Source organism: Leptodactylus fuscus, chromosome 2, assembly GCF_031893055.1.
Source record: "Leptodactylus fuscus isolate aLepFus1 chromosome 2, aLepFus1.hap2, whole genome shotgun sequence".
Lineage (NCBI taxonomy): Eukaryota > Metazoa > Chordata > Amphibia > Anura > Leptodactylidae > Leptodactylus > Leptodactylus fuscus.
Window position 1 is genome coordinate 148,220,741 of NC_134266.1, and position 19,733 is coordinate 148,240,473.

At 40.0% G+C, this 19,733-nt stretch overlaps 1 protein-coding gene across 1 annotated transcript in view; it reads left to right on the forward strand.

Annotated features, from left to right (window-relative positions):
* NXN (nucleoredoxin) overlaps positions 1-19,733 on the forward strand; it is a 103,565-nt gene that overhangs the window by 62,767 nt on the left and 21,065 nt on the right. The window contains exons 2-4 of the mRNA XM_075264904.1: positions 8,369-8,486; positions 10,701-10,834; positions 12,008-12,108. Coding sequence (XP_075121005.1) covers positions 8,369-8,486; positions 10,701-10,834; positions 12,008-12,108 — 353 coding nt within the window. The remainder of the gene's footprint in view (positions 1-8,368; positions 8,487-10,700; positions 10,835-12,007; positions 12,109-19,733) is intronic.

Consider the following 19,733-nt stretch of genomic DNA (forward strand, 5'->3'; position numbering starts at 1 on the left):
ATACCGGCTTTTTTTTTTAGATGGTGAAGGTCCTCTCTAGATATTATAGATATTTGTATATTCGCTTGTACAACAAAAAAGGTGTGGTTCTATTTGTGAATTTAGCTCTGAATGATATAGCTTGTCTGTCAAGGGCCGTTTGTGAGGAACACTCCCTTTCCCACATTTTATTGACAGCTTGGTAGTTTAACAATGTTTACAGTAAACAGTATGTGAAGTCTTTACATGTTAAAAACTGAAGATCTTCATATTAGTCTATCTAATACAATGTATTCCAACCTTCAGGCCCCACAAATAATTTATACTAAAAGCCAAAAATGGCAGTTTGGCTATGTTTTTGTGTTAGCTCAGTTTTTGAATGTACTCTTGAAATATAACTTATTTTACTTGTAAACTTAGAAAATCTCACCAAAAACTTTTTTTCTGATGCAGTTTTAATATAATTTCAACTGCATCGCAACTGCACGATGTGAATGCCCCTCAAAGCTACACCATCCTTATACTTCTTATCCTGCACATAATATAGTTCACCTTTTACAATACTCCACAATGCTACCAAGTGTCCCCCAGACATCTAAAAATACTTCCCAGTGGCGCCGCGACACCTAATGATGCTTCCCTGTGGGCCCCTAGTCACATAATTCTCCCCAGTGGCCCCTAGACAAATAATAATGCTCCCCTGGGGACCTCAGACACATTAATGCTTCTGTCCTCCTGCTCTTGCCTGTAGTTTGATGCAGCAGGTCGGAGCCGCAGACATCACTAGTAGATGGCTGAATGGAGGAGCAGAAAGCTAAAAGCTTCTTGCTCACTATTTTATTCATTTATGTCAGCATCATAAGATTTCCTGGATTGTTGTACACCCCTGGTGGTCTTCATGGCACCCAAGTTGGGACTTGTTGCTCTAATACTTAAAATTCATTATGTTAAGGTATGTATTTTAAAGGGTCTCTAGCAATGGGAAGTGTTATTTTTAGCTAAGCACATGCTTGCAAAGCCTTTAGAAAGGATATTTCATCCCTACCTTTTGTATGTAAATTGCCTGGGTAGTTTTTGAATAAGTCAGTTTTTATTCATATGCTAATTAGCCTTCTCCGTGCACCGGAAATGTCTGTGTGCACCGTCTGTTCTGTGTGTGAGAGAGCAGAAAGGCTGCTCCTGATAACTCTTCTCTTTGCTCTCTCACACACAGAGCAGACAGTTCACAGACACTTCCGGAGTGCTCGGAGAAGGCTAATTAACATATAAATAAAAACGACGTATTCAAAAACTACTGAGGGAATTTACACACAAAAGGTAGGTGTGGAATAGCCTTTCTAAATGCTATACAAGTATGTGCATAGTTAAAAATGACTTTTCCCAATGATAGAGCCTCTTTAAATAGGAAATACTATAGTATGCCATATAGAATGTATCTACACACACACTGTACCTGCAGCAAATTTTTCATTGAGACCTTCCACAATTAAGATGTATTATCCAGAAACAGCAAAGAGGATGAGATTTAAAACAAAAAAAAAACAAAAAACTGTCCACAGCATGTCATTTTGTGCTTCAGGTTTTAGCACTTCAACATTGCAGTGTGAAAGCAGCAGCATATGTCCTCAGCATTTATTGCACATGTGGTACTCTGATAGATCTGTCAATCACATAGAAAAGAAAAGAGTGGTGGAAATGGTTCGTATGGGAAAAAAACTCTACTGAAAAAAATTCAGTAGAATTGCAGATTTTTTTTTTTGCTGCAATGTGTGGATGGGATTAGCCAGAATCACATCCACTTTGCAGGTACTGTAAAACACAGCGATTCGCAACAGTGGGCCTTGCTGTTCCAGGTGAACATCTCTCCATACTCCCTGCTAGAGTATGGACAAATTAGAGGGGACCAACCTCTAGATGCAGCACAAGGAACAGCTGCACTGGTGGACTCAACACAACCATTTATGGCTGGGGTTAACATCAATTTCACGATTCTGATAAAAAATCTGTATTTCATTTCATCTAAACTGCAATTTAATTGAATTTATTTAACAACCCAGGCCTAAAAATATGTATTGCATTATTACCAATTCTTTTGGTATGAATAAACAGTCTCCCTCCTTCTTGTTTGGGGCATGTGGGTATCCGTGAGTATGGGGTAAACAGGTGATATGGGGTGGGGGAGGCTTAGTGGTGTTTGGGTGGTGGGTGGGGGGTTTAATAGTCCATGGGGGGTGGGGTAATATAAAGTGTTACACCTATTATGTGCCTTGGCTTATTAAGACTGATGGAAAATACTGACCAAACTAAGGCTACATTCACATCTGCTTTGGAGTCTCTGTAGGAGACACCACCACAGATTCCAGCTAAAATCGTCAGTGAGAAAAGTCTTAGAAGGAGGACTTTTCTCTCTACCAATTTCAGTATAAAAATAGTCTATGGGGTCCGCGGATGTCCACAGATAACTGCTTCTTAAGCGGACCGGCTCTTCTTCCTTCGGTTCCCCATGTGGACTCAAACGCTATTGTGAACCTAGTGTAACCATGTGTAAGTGACAGAAGAAGGAACTTGTCCAGATGAGTACATAGAACAGAGAGTTTGCTACAATGTATCCAGCCTAAGCAATTCACTTTGCGCTAAACAGACTAAACTCTTAAGACTCTAGAAAACCACTGAGGTGTATTACGGCAATCCTCCAGTTTGTAGGTCAGTTTTCAGAAAATGTTGGGACTGAATAACTGTGTTCGGCATGTAGGTATTCTTTAGGCCAGGGCTACAATGCAACATTTTTTTTTCCAACTGCTAATGGATTTTAGTGACAGCTGCTGGACACAACTCAATGTGTTCGTTTGGGCTGTAGCTGTAGCTAAATAGGTAAATCATTTAGTAACTTTGAGTCTCAGTGTAGCCTTGTCGCAAAATGCACAAGCAAAAGTTCAAATGGTCATTCAGGCTGAATTGTTGGATCCTCCTTATTCCAAAGTTGTGCCACTTTTTAAAGCAATGTATAATATGTTTTCTGACATTAGCCAGACCTTCCCTGATCTGTAGGACTTTGGAGATGGATACTAAGCCAAGAAATTCAAACTGGCCATTCCTTTTAGGTCTGAGTTACGTTAATGTATCAAACATCACCAAGTTTGAGACTGCAAAAAATAGATTTTCTCATATTTATGAAGGTTCATATGTCTACAGAGGCATTGGACTAAATGACCATTGGATGCAGTTGTGATCTTCACTTGCCAGGTGTTTTTTCTCTGCAAGAAAGTCAGCAAAAAAAAGCCTACCAGATTTACAGTATTAACTATTGTGTGTCCGTGTGCTCTTTTGCTCTAGACACAGACCAAAAAATATATTAATGTGAATTAGCCCATATTTACTAAAATTCAGCTTGTATCTGTACTGCTGTTGAAAGGGGGGAGGGGTTTTTTCAGTCTTAGATATTTCTGGTATATTCTCTTGCATGTTAGCTACCTCACCAGGCAGAAAGCGGTGGATTGACATTAAGCAGCTGCTTGTGACATAACATGTTTGAAATGGCAATATCTCTTTAAGAACTGAAATTGAATTTTTATATTTCTTTCTTATTGGGTGAGTATTAGATTTCTGAAATGTGTGTAATATTATTAATTAAACCCAATATACTTAAAGAACTTCACATCCAACAAGTCCAGCTGTTTACATCATTTATTAGGTGCTGCTCCACTGACTCTTGACAGTCTTATTGGAGTTCTGAATCGCCCCCTGCCTTACACGGCTCTTCTGACATTACAGAGCTTAAATAGCACATTAGACACCAAAACAAAATGCAATGATAGCTTGGAAATTGTGGGGGGTTAGAAAGGAAATTCCAACCACGATGGAATCAGTGGAGTAAGCAATGCTATTAGTCGTCATAGTGCCCCCCCATAGATAATGCTATTACTTGTGGAGGTGGGGAACCATTACTGCAATTGTGGCCTAGCAGTTCCCCTTTCCTCCACATACAGTTCAGTTTGCTGTGTATAATTATATTGTACTTACACAGCAGGGATGTGACAGGGAGGAGATAGCTGCTGTGTGTGCATCTTTTATTCTCCTCCCAGCACCTACTTTGTTTTACCGCTGGGAGAAGAGAAGAACATAAATGAAGCACACATCTGTGTGTAAAGAGCAGGTCCTGCCTGCCTGGCTGCCCACCACATCACTGTTTTGTAAGTACAATATAGCACATGGAGAAGGTCCCTCTAAAGCTGAGGGAGTGTGGGTTGCAGTTCAGGGGCAGACAGTAGTGCAGCTTGGTACTCACTGTCTTCACCCGATCTACTTTCCAGTGCATCCCATTCAGAGACTGTGTGATCTGCTGCCTGAGACAAGAGGCTCATCTTGCCTCATGGTAGATTCCACCCTGCTTGCCTGGGCTTTAGTCTCAGCTCTAGGTTCTTGGACAACACACTTCCTCCTTCTTTTCCATATAAATAAAATATCAATTGAGATAACGGGGCTCTAAATCTGAATAATAGAAGCGTATTTGGAACTATTACTGCAGAGTCACCTCTGCAAGGTACTGTGATTTGGTCTTTTACAGAATAATATTACAAACTATAATGCTAAGACTCCCTTTAAATGGAAAGAGCAATCACTTGTGGAGGTTCAAGCATAAATTTGGCTTCGATGGTTTGCTTGCATCCACAGAGGTCATGTGTGATGGATTTTCCACTTCAGTTTGCTCTAATATCCTTCTTATGTTTGTGTAAAATTCCCAGCTGTGCTCTGAGCCTGGACCTTATTGCTTTTGTTCCCAGACCTGTGAACCACCTGCTTATCTCTGCTTCAATAACTTCTTTCCATTGTGCTGATACATTGATTTGACCTAGGCCAATGCAATATAAACATATTGGCATTTTTAGTTTGTTTAGTATAAAAACCTGTTATAATAAGTTTATTGATGTAGTTAATAAATGTATCCTCATTAGCAGAAATTACTTAGTGTACTCTTTAAGTTCTCCAAGATAATGCTTTATTCTAATGAACCTGCATCTGTGGCTTTAGGCTAGAGCTACACAGCGCCAATAATAAGGTAAAGTGGATCTACTTTAGGAGACGTTGGCAGATATACATATTACATTATTTTTTACAATATACTTTCTGTATATCACTTCCTCAAGGTTTTCTAGATCTCGTAACATACAGAAAGTATATTGGAAAATTATATAACACTTCAGCATACAAACAAGCATTTATTTGCCGAAACCTTGACAACTCCTTTTACTGTTTTATGTACATTTATATCCGTGCACTACACAATACTGCTACATATTGTGAAAACTTGGCACATAGGAACTATTCTGTTGAATGAGTAGTTGAGCACCATAAATATCATGCTAGATTCGGACTACCATACTATGGGGTAGTTGGTCTGATTTGTCAGAAGATCAGAATAAAGAATATTAAAGTGGCAAGATCGATGGCTACAAATGGAACACAAATTTGTCATCTGGCATAAACCACTGTAATACATTTATCATATCTTTAGACTGCTTGGTTTTAGTTTACATTATCTAAGTATTAGAGAGGATTAGTCAATTTGTTCCAGTTTGTTCACAATTAAGGCTTTTCCAATTTTAATAAAATTGATGACCTATACTTTAAAGGGGTTTGGTCCGGACTTGAAAACAGGAAGTGAAATCATGTCTGTTTATTACATTGCAATGCCACTTCTCCATCCCATTAAAATGAAGGAGATTGAGCTACAGCTTGGCTTTGTGACCAACAGACATGTTTTCACTTCCTGAGAAGGAAAAAGCAACCATGTTTTCAAAGTCCCGTACAACCCCTTTAAGATGGGCCATTAACGTTAGATTGTTTGGTTCTGAATGTTGGGACCCCTGCAGATCAGCTTTTTTTCCCCAAGACCACAGCTCCTGTGAATGTTTACATACCCAAAGCAGTGTTCACTTTCCTTGTTTGTTTTTTTCTTTCTTTCTTAATAGTAGTATACTGCAGTGGTGTCGCACATTCTTGAATGGGACACCAATACAGTGCTAAAAATTGTGGCTATGAAAGAGATGGTGAGTGCAGTGCAGTCTTCAGCGTATAAGCAATTCTAGGAGCTGAAGTTCCATAAAACCAACTGATCTTTGAGGGTTTCCACAGTTGCTCTTCTGCTGATATATATTGATAAAATGTTTTATGGGTAGTCCATCGGTTTTATCAAAGCGGATAGCCCCTTAAAATAAACCTGCTATGTATATTTGGCTGTTGTTCCTTCATTCCATTCTTAGGGCTAGTTCACATGTGGGCAAAGGGAAGTTTTTTGACAGCGGATTTCGCTTCAAAATCAGCTCCTTTACAATGGAGCCCTATGTGAACAGCTAGCTTTTTTTTCTGCTAGCTTTTTTTTTTCCGCTAGCTTTTTTTTCCCCGCTAGCTTTTTTTCAGCTAGCAGAAAAAAGAAGCGACATGACCTTTCTTCAGGCGTTTTCCGCCTGAAGAAAGCAATAGAAGTGAATGGGAGGCAAAAACCGCGTGGTTTTTGCAAAAAAACACGCGGAAAAAAACGCTAGCGGTTTTTTAAGCCCATTCACTTTATGGGAGGGGAAAACAGCCTGGCTTTTTTTGGAAGCGGTTTTTACAAAAAAAAAAGCTCCAAAAAAAGCTTGGCAAGGTCAAAAAAAAGCTTCCTAATTAGGAAGCGTTTTTTTTCAGGACCAAAATAAGCCAGGAGGTTTTTACGTGTGAACTAGCCCTTACCATTGCGGGATCACTGCCCAATCTCCTGTTAAATAGTGTATAGAATTTTTATTTGTGATGATACAGTGAATTTTTTGTAGATGCCGCCTTGTCACAGTTGCAGGCCAGGGTGAGATTATTGGAAAAAATCTCTGCATTGTTCATTCATATATTTGTACAGTATGATTAGGTTGCTAAGTTGTCCTCTTTACAGATTGAATACATTTGATGATCTTTGTATTGTTTCACTTTACCCATTCTCTTAATCGCTTGTTATTACCACCTCTGCTTCAGTTATAATACTGATGACCAGAACTATGGCTTGGTGTAACCCCCCCCCCCCTTTTTTTTTTCTTTGTTTCGGGGGTGTTTGGTGACCATTTTTGTAAAATACTATATGAACCTATCTAATTTCCTTTCTAATAGAAAACAGGCTGTAACATTTTTCTTACCAACCCTTAAACTGAGCAGTTACTAGGGAAAGTCAGTACACATCAGTGTTGTGAATGTGCACAGATGAAGAATTTACCAAAGGGGTTTGGTCACTTTAAATGGCTGTACCTTGGGTTGTATACCATCTAAGAAAATGGTTCTTGTATCACAAGAGAGCTGACCAGATTAAAGTACTAGCTAAAAACCCAGTCAGGGCTTTGAAGATTTGAATTTATGTAGTAGATGCTTATTGGAATATTGAGAGTCTCATCTTTCTTGTTTTACCAGAACTGTTTTTCTAGGTGATATAAAACCAGAGACACAGCCATTTACAGTGACTATCTGCCCCTTTGGTAAATGCTTTAGGGCTACATACTGCATTGAGTACATGTGTACAGTCAGAGTCTTCCTGGCAATGCTTAGTTGGAACATTTCTAATGGGAACTTTACAGCCTGTTTTCTATTAGAACAAAGTTTAATAAGTTAATAAAGTATATTACAAAAATGTTCACCACACACAATAGCAAAAAATAAATATAATGGGAGTTACATTTTAATGTTACTTAGCTAAATGTAATATATATTATTTTGATTTTGGTCTGATGCTATATCCTATTTAAACATTTGGTTTTTACTTTGCTTTACTACCTTTGGTCAATGGAGGCATTTTTTCTTTACATTTGAACTTTAGAGATGTCTATTGATCTGGAAATCATGTTAAGCTGGTCTGATGCTTATTGTACTCTGATAGAAAAAATGATTGAATTTAGCAACCATGGACCAAGTATGGTAAGATCTAAAGAAGTGCCTTTTAGGCCAGGCCCCACATGGCCCCAAGGCTGTGGCAAAAAAACGCTGTGTTTTGCAGTCCCTGCAGTCTAGCGAATCCCATCCACACATTGCTGAAAAATACGCGAAGCGGAAAAGCTGTCATTTCCACAACCGTTGCGGTTTTGGAAATGGCAGCATGTCAATTATACCTAAGGAAACGCTGGAGTTTTATCTAAAGGTATAATGGAAGCAGGAAGTCCGCAGAAGAATTCTCTGAGGATTTTCTGTGAAAAGCCCTGCAGTGCTTTTTTGCTGCAACCCCACTTTATGGGGCCTTAGCCTTAGGTTGGGTCTATCCTCCTGGAATAACTTGCTTTAGTTTGTATCGATAACCATATCCTTACTTTTTAGAGTTCAATGTTATTCTTTACTTTAAGTTATTGTACTTATAATCGTGGGTTTTCTGTTCTTTTAACAGTTGAAACTTTGGAACAAGTACAGAATTTCCAACATTCCCTCGCTTATCTTTATTGAAGCATCTACGGGGAAGATTGTGTGTAAAAATGGTCTCCTATTAATAAGAGACGACCCAGAAGGTCAGTATAACCTTTTCTTCTATTAATCTCCATACTTGCACACCAGATTTAGATCTCTTTCAATTAAGAAAATGTTGATTTACTCTTATGTGATCATAATCTTGCATGTTATCCCAGTATCTGCCCACAACCTGTGCATTGTCAGTGTGCTAGTCATGTTTTTCATTAACACACTAGCACACTGACCCATTCACTCCTGTACTTTGCAGTCTTGTGTATGGGGTAGTGATCCAGGGGCAAAACTCAAGACAGGTCCTATATCTGTCTGTTTTTGTGGCCCTTGTTCACTGAAATTGGCAAATGGGGCCATGAAGACACCGGCAGCAAATAGATGTCATTCATGTGCTGTCTGTGCCGTTTAATCACACTACATGCATACACTTATGTGCAGCTTGCCTATGGCTGGTCATATACTTATGATAAATCCATCAAATTTCATGTATGGATATCTCCTGAGGGGTTGCCCGGGATAAAAAGGAAATCCCTACACGAAACACCGTGCTACTTTCTAAATAACATAATTAATGAAAAAATATATATTTACCCATGTGTCAGGGACATTTTCTGGTTATCCAATGATAATCAGTTTCCCCATTTCCGGAAACGAAACATCACTACTACTCTCCCCCCCACCTTCCTGCACTCTATTATATCTTCCAGGCTTCTTCCTGAGGAACGGCTCCTCCTTATTTCCTGACTGCCAGCGCTTGTCCGAGCACTGCTGTGCACTCTGCTGACAATAATCTACGTGTACTGCACAGTTCCCACACCTGCGCAATAGAGGTGGATTGTCGCTACATAGCACAGAGCTGCGCTGGGACAAGCGCTGACAGCCAGAAAAGAAGGATAGGAAGGAAGGAATATAATGGGGTTGGGGGTTAGGCTGAGTAGGTTGGGATAGAGCTACTAGTGGGTGGGATAGCTAGAGACAGGGAGGAAGGGAGAGAGGGCACTACTAAAGGTATAAGGGTGCATTTGTTAACCCATTAATAGCACTAACACTATACTCACTAACTATATTCCTTTTTTCCTATCCTTCTATATATATTTTTTGCCCAGAAAGCCTCTTTAACATACCCACAATGGCAACAACTTATTCCCCTCCCACCAATGAAATAAAATGCATGCTTAGCCAAACTGAGTTCACATGTTTACAGTGCTATTGCTGTCTCAGGTGTATGGTCAGCATATAAGAGTTTCCAGGAATTGGATCAAACCCATATGGAAGCCAGAAATCAATGAAATCACACATTGCAATCAATGGGAGGCTTTTTAAGCCATTGATTTCAATGTATTCCGTGCGGAAGACGAAACTCATTGAACTCAATGGGAGTCTTTTTATCAGCGCTGATTCTGCCGCGAGTTATCGTGGCAGAATCCGCGCCACTTTACTCCGTGTGAATGGACCCTAATATGTAAAGAGAAAGAAAAAAGGCTAATCCACCTGTTTTTGATGCTCTGTGTCCACCACTGGTGTCCGTTTGTGTCATCTGTGCCGGAAGTCCTCAGCCAGATACTGCTGAGACCAGTCGGTGGTCGCTGGAGTACACTATGGTGATGTCACTCACACCTCATCCGGTTCCTTGCCAATGCAAAATGAGGCTGCTGACTGGTCTCAGCAATCACGTGAGATTTAGGACTTCTGGCATTAATACATTACATGAGACCAAACATTCATCAGTAGAGGAGAACAGAAAACTGGGGTTATTGGGTATGTAGGACTTTACTCTCTGTTGAGTTTCTGTGGTTTCTCCAACAGAGGCTCCAACACAGATGTGAACTTAGCCTGAGGCTTCTTTTCCATGGATTGTGAATTGTGTAAAAGAGGAGTAGCAACCTTGTATACTATTCCCCCCCCCCCCCACTACCACCACTTTTATAATTCACACCTGGATTTGGCTTAGAAATTGGCAATTAAAAGCCTGAATAAAACTTGAATATGGAAACCTAGTCTAATATGATCTGTGGATCAGCTGAATGTGCTTCCAGCTGTCAATCAAACTGTGAAGGAAACAAAACTTCCTCTATGACAACTGAACTGTATTATCTATTGTGGTGCATATGGACATCATAGAGGTCATCTAGAACCAATTTTAAATACAGAAATCGTCTTACTAGATATGCAGCTCAAATGCAAAGTCAATGGAAACCAGTAATACAAGTAGAACTATTATAGTGTAGGAATAATCTAAATGCAAATATTATTTTACACAGGTCTAGAATTCCCTTGGGGTCCAAAGCCCTTCAGTGAAGTTATTGCAGGTCCTTTGCTCAGGAACAATGGCCAGTCCCAGGATAGTAGTACTCTGGAAGGCTCGTATGTTGGTGTATATTTCTCTGCTCATTGGGTAAGTACATGCATATTCATTGTACCAAACAGTCTGATAAGAAGATACACTGATGGTGTTTAGGCTGGATTGTATACTGAAAAGGAAATTTAGAGGTTTAATGTGTTTTCCATTTTGTTGTTCAGACTTTTAGCCAGATTGCTAAAGTGTTCTTTTCATTTTAACAAGATCCTTTTACACAGCCTTCGTTCTTGTAACAATCACTTCTCAGTGTAAATGCACAAATCTAGTGTCGAGCTGAAAATCTGTTGTCCATAATAAATGAACGCTCACTCAATTACTACTTGCAAATGGTCATCCATTTTGTTGATAGTGGATTGAATACATAAAATACACAGTTTGATAACAGTTTGGTCAATTGCTTAGGCCTCCTTCACTTAACTGTAGTGGTTTTTAGTGTCTGAAAAACTGATCCTCGATCTGCAAAAACATGTCGGCACGTCATCCGCAATCACTGATTCGAAAAAAAGACTTATATGATTCCCTAGGCTTGTATGTGCCACAAATGCAGGCATTCCAGCAAAGACCTAGAGAAGGGGGGGGGGGGAGAGAATTTGTCGTTATTTACCTTATGGAGGGTTCCGCTGGACAGCAGTAACTAGCGGGTGGTATTACTGCGATGGCTTCGCCTTCCCTCAAGCCCCTGCTCTGTGGTTTTGGCCCCAAAAAGGTGTGGGGCTGTGGCTGATGGAGGAGAGGTTTCCCTAGGCTTGCATCCGTTCCATATAGAAAACAATGCTAAATAAATGGCAACCGTTGCAGATTAGAGATGAGCGAACACTGTTCGGAACAGCCATTCCGAACAGCACGCTCCCATAGAAATGAATGGAAGTGGCCGACGGCCGGTAAAGTCTGCGTGCCAGGTGCTTCCATTCATTTCTATGGGAGCGTGCTGTTCGGATCGGCTGATCCGAACAGTGTTCGCTCATCTCTATTGCAGATCTGTTTCAAAAAAGTAAACTTAAAAAACTGATCCGTTAATTATTTTTTTTTGCAAAAAAAAGCAAACCGATGCACATTCGTTAAAGGATCAGTTGTTTTTTGTTTTTTTTTTGACAGATACAATTGCAGTTTGCATCAGTTTTTTAATTAAAATAACGGATCCATTAAACTGACTTGAGAAACGTGATGTGAATGGCCCCTAATATGTACTTTTATATGTTTACATTTCAGTGTCCTCCATGTCGAAGCCTGACCAGGGTGCTGGTGGAATCCTACAGGAAAATTAAGGAGTTGGGGCAGAAGTTTGAAATTGTTCTAGTTAGTGCTGATAGGTAAAGGGTTTTCTTTGCACATCTCTGACAGTCATATGGTTTTAATAAGCACATTGTTCCTGGCAAGTTACAGTAACTGCACATTGCCTAAATATTATATAGAGTAGTGTCATTTCCTCCCAGCATAATCAGCGTATGTGAAGAGTTTACTTTTTAGACATTATGCAGCATTTTTTATTATTATTATTATCATTATTATTATTATTATATAACATTTTTCTTATTACTAACACATGGCGCTAAGTTCACACCAGCGTTCGGCACTCCGTTCTCAGGTTTCCGTCTTCTGCATGCAGAAGATGGAAACCTGTCATACCGAGTCTGGCCGCGAGCGCCGGTGAGCGTTTTATGCTCTCCACGGCAAAACGGTTTGTTTTTTTTCTTTTAAACCAGACAAAGAGTACTGCAGGTCCAACTTTGTAGCCGGTTTAAAAAAAAAACGGTTTCGCCACGGAGAGCATAAAATGCCCATCAGCGCTCACGGTCGGACACTTTTAAGATGCCGGCAGGTTTCCTTCTCCTGCCCAGTTTTGGGCAGGAAACGGAAACCTGCAGAACGGACTCCCGGGCGCAGATGTGAACGAGCCCTTAGCAGATACCCCATAACAGTTGTATTTCTCAATAATTCAAGCCTGCCTAGTTTGGCATTGCAAAACTGTGAGTCCAGCTAATTCCTTATGTATTACATTGTAGATTACAGTCATTGTTTGGTAATGCAACTATCAAGTCATTCGCTAAAGTAGTTTTGTCTTTTGGGTAAAATGGCTTGTGAAGAGCTTGCTATTACTTATATAAAGTTATTTGCTATTCCTACAATGTGTATTTCACGGTTAGACAATTGTAGACGATGCATATCACGCATGCGCAATACTGTACACAGAGCTTCTGACCCATAAACATTAGCAAAAAAATAGGTGAGAAACGACAAAAGATGCAGGCTGCCTCAAATAACAGTAGGTGTCTAGCACTTCTATAGCAGTATTATAGCAGGTTTTACGCAGGTTTTAGCAGTTCTGAGCAGTATAGATAAAGCTAGTAAGACAGGTATCACTGTTGGTTTGCTGCAGGACATCTGTGTCTCTCTTTTTACTAGTGTTGCAGTTATTCCTTCATCCCCTTCTCCTGTCCATAGACTTCAGTAAAGATGGGCCGGAGAAGTAAATTGAGTAGTTAGCAAGCAGGAGAGGACTAATAAAGGGAGATAAAAGCATTTTCCTTTGCTGAGATATATAATATTTCTTATATAGAAATAACACGTACTGATAGTCACTCTCTAAATAATCCTTATTCTCATTTACGGACTCTCTGGATTTCTAAAGGTATTTTTACCTTAAGAAGTTATTCCCTATCTATAGGATAGGGAATAACTTATACAGTGTTGGCCAAAAGTATTGGCACCCCTGCAATTCTGTCAGATAATACTCATTTTCTTCCAGAAAATGATTGCAGTCTCAAATTCTTTGGTATTATTATCTTCATTTAATTTGTCTTCAATGGAAAACCACAAAAAGAATTGTATAAAAGCCAAATTGGATATAATTCCACAGCAAACATAAAAAAGGGGGTGGACAAAAGTATTTGCACTGTTTGAAAAATCATGTGATTCTTCTCTAATTTATGTAATTAACAGCACCTGTTACTTACCTGAGGCACCTAACAGGTGGTGGCAATAACTAAATCACACTTGCAGCCAGTTGAAATGGATTAAAGTTGATTCAACCTCTGTCCTGTGTCCTTGTGTGTACCACATTGAGCATGGAGAAAAGAAAGAAGACCAAAGAACTCTCTGAGGACTTGAGAAGCTAAATTGTGAGGAAGCATGAGCAATCTCAAGGCTCCAAGTCCATCTCCAAAGACCTGAATGTTCCTGTGTCTACCGTGCGCAGTGTCATCAAGAAGTTTAAAGCCCATGGCACTGTGGCTAACCTCCCTAGATGTGGACGGAAAAGAAAAATTGATGAGAGATTTCAACGCAAGATTGTGCGGATGGTGGATAACGAACCTCGACTAACATCCAAACAAGTTCAAGCTGCCCTGCAGTCTGAGGGTACAACAGTGTCAACCCGTACTATCCGTCGGCGTCTGAATGAAAAGGGACTGTATGGTAGGATACCCAGGAAGACCCCACTTCTTACCCAGAGACATAAAAAAGCCAGGCTGGAGTTTGCTAAAACTTACCTGAGAAAGCCAAAAACGTTTTGGAAGAATGTTCTCTGGTCAGATGAGACAAAAGTAGAGCTTTTTGGGAAAAGGCATCAACATAGAGTATACAGGGGAAAAAAAAAGAGGCCTTGAAAGAAAAGAACACGGTCCCTACAGTCAAACATGGCGGAGGTTCCCTGATGTTTTGGGGTTACTTTGCTGCCTCTGGCACTGGACTGCTTGACCGTGTGCATGGCATTATGAAGACTACCAACAAATTTTGCAGCATAATGTAGGGCCCAGTGTGAGAAAGCTGGGTCTCCCTCAGAGGTCATGGGTCTTCCATCAGGACAATGACCCAAAACACACTTCAAAAAGCAATAGAAAATGGTTTGAGAGAAAGCACTGGAGACTTGTAAAGTGGCCAGCAATGAGTCCTGACCTGAATCCCATAGAACACCTGTGGAGAGATCTCAAAATGGCGGTTTGGAGAAGGCACCCTTCACATCTCAGGGACCTGGAGCAGTTTGCCAAAGAAGAATGGTCTAAAATTCCAGCAGAGCATTGTAAGAAACTCATTGATGGTTACCGGAAGCGGTTGTTCGCAGTTATTTTGTCTAAAGGTTGTGCTACCAAGTATTAGGCTGAGGGTGCCAATACTTTTGTCCAGACCATTTTTTGGAGTTTTGTGTAAAATGATCAATGTTTTGACTTTTTTTCATTCTCTTTTGTGTTTTTTCATTGCAAGCAAAATGAATGAAGATATTAATACCAAAGAGTTTGTGCTTGCAATAATTTTCTAGAACACGAGTATTATCTGACAGAATTACAGGAGTGCCAATACTTTTGGCCAACACTGTAGATAATTGGGGGTCCAACTGCAGAGACACCTTCAGGTCAGGGGAACGGGAGAAGTGTTGTCCCCTGTTCTGAAGGGAGCAGTGGTTGGGACAAATACCTTTTTCTCTATTAATTTAAATGGGAGCGATGTAGATAGTTGAAGTACAATGCTTGTCTATCTCCAGTGCTCCCATTGAATTAATGAAGTGGTGTACATCTGTCCCGAGCACCATTTCTTTCAAAATTGGTGGCAAAAGTACTCCATTTTCCTGATCAGTGGGGGCAGCATGTTGTAGAGCAGAAGGAGCTAACCAGATTAATATATAGGTTTGTTTTAGAGTTGGGCGATTAATCAAATCAATTTGATTTGCTAAGGCCTGGTTCACCTCTGCGTTCAGTATTCCGTTTGGGGAGTCCACTTGGGGACCACCCACCGAATGCATTAAAAAGCGGTGAGAAATTAAAGCACACGGACCCCATAAACTATAATGGGGTCCATGTGTTTTCTGTGTGGTGTCCGCACGAATCATGCAGAGAGAAAAGTACTTCAAGAACGGGGACTAAATGCAGATATGAACCAGGCATTAGAGTGTTTCAGACTATTCTGTTTTTTTAGCAGAATTCCATCTACCTGACATCCGCCATAAATGATCAAAGTCACCAGAGTTTCGTTTTGATGGAAACCGCAAGCCTTTTGAAGGCTCCTGTGCTTGTCATAATATATAACTATTGAGGCCTGCCTGTAGTAGGCTTCAGTAGTTATACAAGAATTTTACCATAAACTGCAATACAGTAGTAATGCAGCCTATGGTAGAAGTGATCTATTGATTACTGGTTCAAGCCCCCTACAGGTAAGTTTCTAATATATTAAAAAAATATAAACTCGCACTCCCCTTTCACTATAAAAGTATATATAAGTAAAGTGCATATAAAGTAAATAAAAAAATAAATACGCCCCCTCCCAAAACATTAGGCAACCTTGTGTCACAAAATTCCCCGCTAGAAGAATATAAACTGATTCAATGATATCCAGTCGCTGGAGCCAAACCACCAATTCCCTCAGATATTAGGAGAACCAAAAGTCCCCCTAAAGATCCCTTGTTAATGTAGCACAAGTGCGCTTGTGTGACCCGTGCTCTATTCAGATCTATGAGACTGTAATGTCTGGCATTACCTTCATCCCCTTAGAAGTCAATGGAGCTCCGAGCATGCAAGTGCACTGACACTACACTAACAAGAATGCACCTAGTGGACTTTCGGTCCCCCTTTCAACTGTTTATTCGGGTAGACCTGTCGATCAGACACTTATTCCCTGTCTGGTAGACAGGGCATAAGTGCCATTAATGTCACAACACCTTTATGTCCTGTTGCACACCCTCCATCAGAGTGGTTGTCCACATACCATTTAGCCTGTGATCTTTTCCATCTAAACTTTCTCCTCCAGCCACCAGGCATGCTCAAAGATTCTTCAGTTTGGTCATTATTTAGGCGATCGGACAAGAAAGCTACATCCAATAGATCAGTTCACTGAACTATAATTATTTATTAATTTTTAAACAAGAAAATTAAGATCAAAATTGAAAATCGCCCTTAAACTTAAATGTTAATTTATTGGAGAATCACCCAGCTCCAGTTTGTGTCATTTATCCTTTTGTAATCTCTGCTCCTTCTATGTTGTGAAGTCATGGAGACAGTCCTATCAGTGAGAGGACTGCCTCCTTGACGAACAATTTCAGTGGATAAATGACAGGTTTTACTGAATCTATATTTCACAAAATTCTGTATCAATCTGCTCAGTTCTTTCTGCTCTACAACTTGTTGCCTGCTGATTTTCCAGAATTTTCCAGGTGACAGCTTTCCTGTATCAGTGTTGCGAAATACCCACTATACTTATACATACTATTGTAAAGTATATAGTGGTCCCAGTCTAGCTTATTAATCAAAGTCTCCGTTTTCTGTTCCATTGACAGGCCACTTGCACAGCAAAAGGAGCTAAGGTTGAGGTCACACTAGCGTTTGGGCACTCAGTCCTCTATTCTGCAGAAAATATGTGGAGAGAAAAGTCCTGCAAGCAGCACTATTCTCTCCGCCGATTTCAGGTGGAAACTGATCAGAGACTTGGTGAACTGAATTATAGTCTATGGGGTCCACGGGTAACCGATTTTTTTTTTTTAAGCAGATATGGTAGATGGTAGCAGATGGTATACGTTTTTAGGGTCCCCAAGCTGACTGGACGAACAGAAACCCAAACACTAGTGTGAACCTTCCATAAACAGTACTTAGCTATCCATTGTCAAAGTTTAATCCACCTGTGTAAAGAACCTAGTTGAAATTTACATGCCACTTTTTTCCCACATGAGGAATATGGTACAAAAAGGCGACATAAAGAGCTTGTTGTGGCTCTGTGCCATTTCATGATAAATGAATTACACTATGAGACTGCATCTTCATGGTGTCTGGTCTTATCCCAACCAAAAGGAGTCCATTTACATTATATAAATGTTGCCAGAACCAGACAGCCATGTAATGTGTTTTGGAGGTCTCTTCTTTCTCCCCTGATGATAGGTATGGGGGAAATAGAAATATCAAGAATTTGGATTTTTAACATGTTCAATCCCTTGTTCTCATGGGAGATAAGCCAGCTCCAGTGGCTGTGGCTTATTCCCTTCTCCCCCCAGAGTACACGCACGCTAGAATAACAGTCTCTTGTATGTCATACCTCTCTTACGTGGTTCACAATGGATTATGTGAAACCATGTTTCGTGTCATGTGCAGCAGACTGTCGCCACAATCTCGGGATCTTCTTATAAGTACAATAGTAGTTTCTCGTTGTATTTTGCATATTTATTAGCCTGCAAGCAAACACAGCAATATTTGCTTCTCAGATTTTCAATGTTCGTATCTGAAATCTAAAAATTCAATACAAGTAACAAATTTACATAAGTTTTTTGGGACAGACACCATTGTTATGAAGTTCTTACATAATATGTCAGTGAAAAACCATTTTCTGGTTAGTATCTCATATCTCTGATAGCAGATAATTTTACAGAGTGATGAGTAGGTTCTTTCACTGTAACCTGTTGCCAAGTAGAACTGAAAGAGGAGAAGGCAGAGGGGCTCTGGTTGGCCATATGAAATATGAAAAAGCTAAACCATGGCTGACAATGACAGGTTTCAGCTACTTTTTGCCCCAGCTTGATAATTACAAGAGAGAGACTGCAGTATGGGTTTAGGAGTACTGTTAACTAGTTATTTTCAAATAGAGGTACAGTCCTATGAAAAAGTTTGGGCACCCTTATTAATCTTAATCATTTTTAGTTCTAAATATTTTGGTGTTTGCAACAGCCATTTCAGTTTGATATATCTAATAACTGATGGACACAGTAATATTTCAGGATTGAAATGAGGTTTATTGTACTAACAGAAAATGTGCAATATGCATTAAACCAAAATTTGACCGGTGCTAAAGTATGGGCACCTCAACAGAAAAGTGACATTAATATTTAGTAGATCCTCCTTTTGCAAAGATAACAGCCTCTAGTCGCTTCCTGTAGCTTTTAATCAGTTCCTGGATCCTGGATAAAGGTATTTTGGACAAACAATTCAAGTTCAGTTAAGTTAGATGGTCGCCGAGCATGGACAGCCCGCTTCAAATCATCCCACAGATGTTCAATGATATTCAGGTCTGGGGACTGGGATGGCCATTCCAGAACATTGTAATTGTTCCTCTGCATGAATGCCTGAGGATTTGGAGCGGTGTTTTGGATCATTGTCTTGCTGAAATATCCATCCCCGGCGTAACTTCAACTTCGTCACTGATTCTTGATCATTATTCTCAAGAATCTGCTGATACTGAGTGGAATCCATGCGACTCTCAACTTTAACAAGATTCCCGATGCCGGCATTGGCCACACAGCCCCAAAGCATGATGGAACCTCCACCAAATTTTACAGTGGGTAGCATGTGTTTTTCTTGGAATGCTGTTTCTTTTTGGACGCCATGCATAACGCCTTTTTTTTATAACCAAACAACTCAATTTTTGTTTCCAAAATGAAGCTGCCTTGTCCAAATGTGCTTTTTCATACCTCAGGCAACTCTATTTGTGGCGTACGTGCAGAAACGGCTTCTTTCTCATCACTCTCCCATACAGCTTCTATTTGTGCAAAGTGTGCTGTATAGTTGACCGATGCACAGTGACACCATCTGCAGCAAGATGATGCTGCAGCTCTTTGGAGGTGGTCTGTGGATTGTCCTTGACTGTTCTCACCATTCTTCTTCTCTGTCTTTCTGATATTTTTCTTGGCCTGCCACTTCTGGGCTTAACAAGAACTGTCCCTGTGCTCTTCCATTTCCTTACTATGTTCCTCACAGTGGAAACTGACAGGTTAAATCTCTGAGACAACTTTTTGTATCCTTCCCCTGAACAACTATGTTGAACAATCTTTGTTTTCAGATCATTTGAGAGTTGTTTTGAGTAGCCCATGATGCCACTCTTCAGAGGAGATTCAAATAGGAGATCAACTTGCAATTGGCCACCTTAAATACCTTTTCTTATGATTGGATACATCTGGCTATGAAGTTCAAAGCTCACTGAGGTTACAAAACCAATTTTGTGCTTCAGTAAGTCAGTAAAAAGTAGTTAG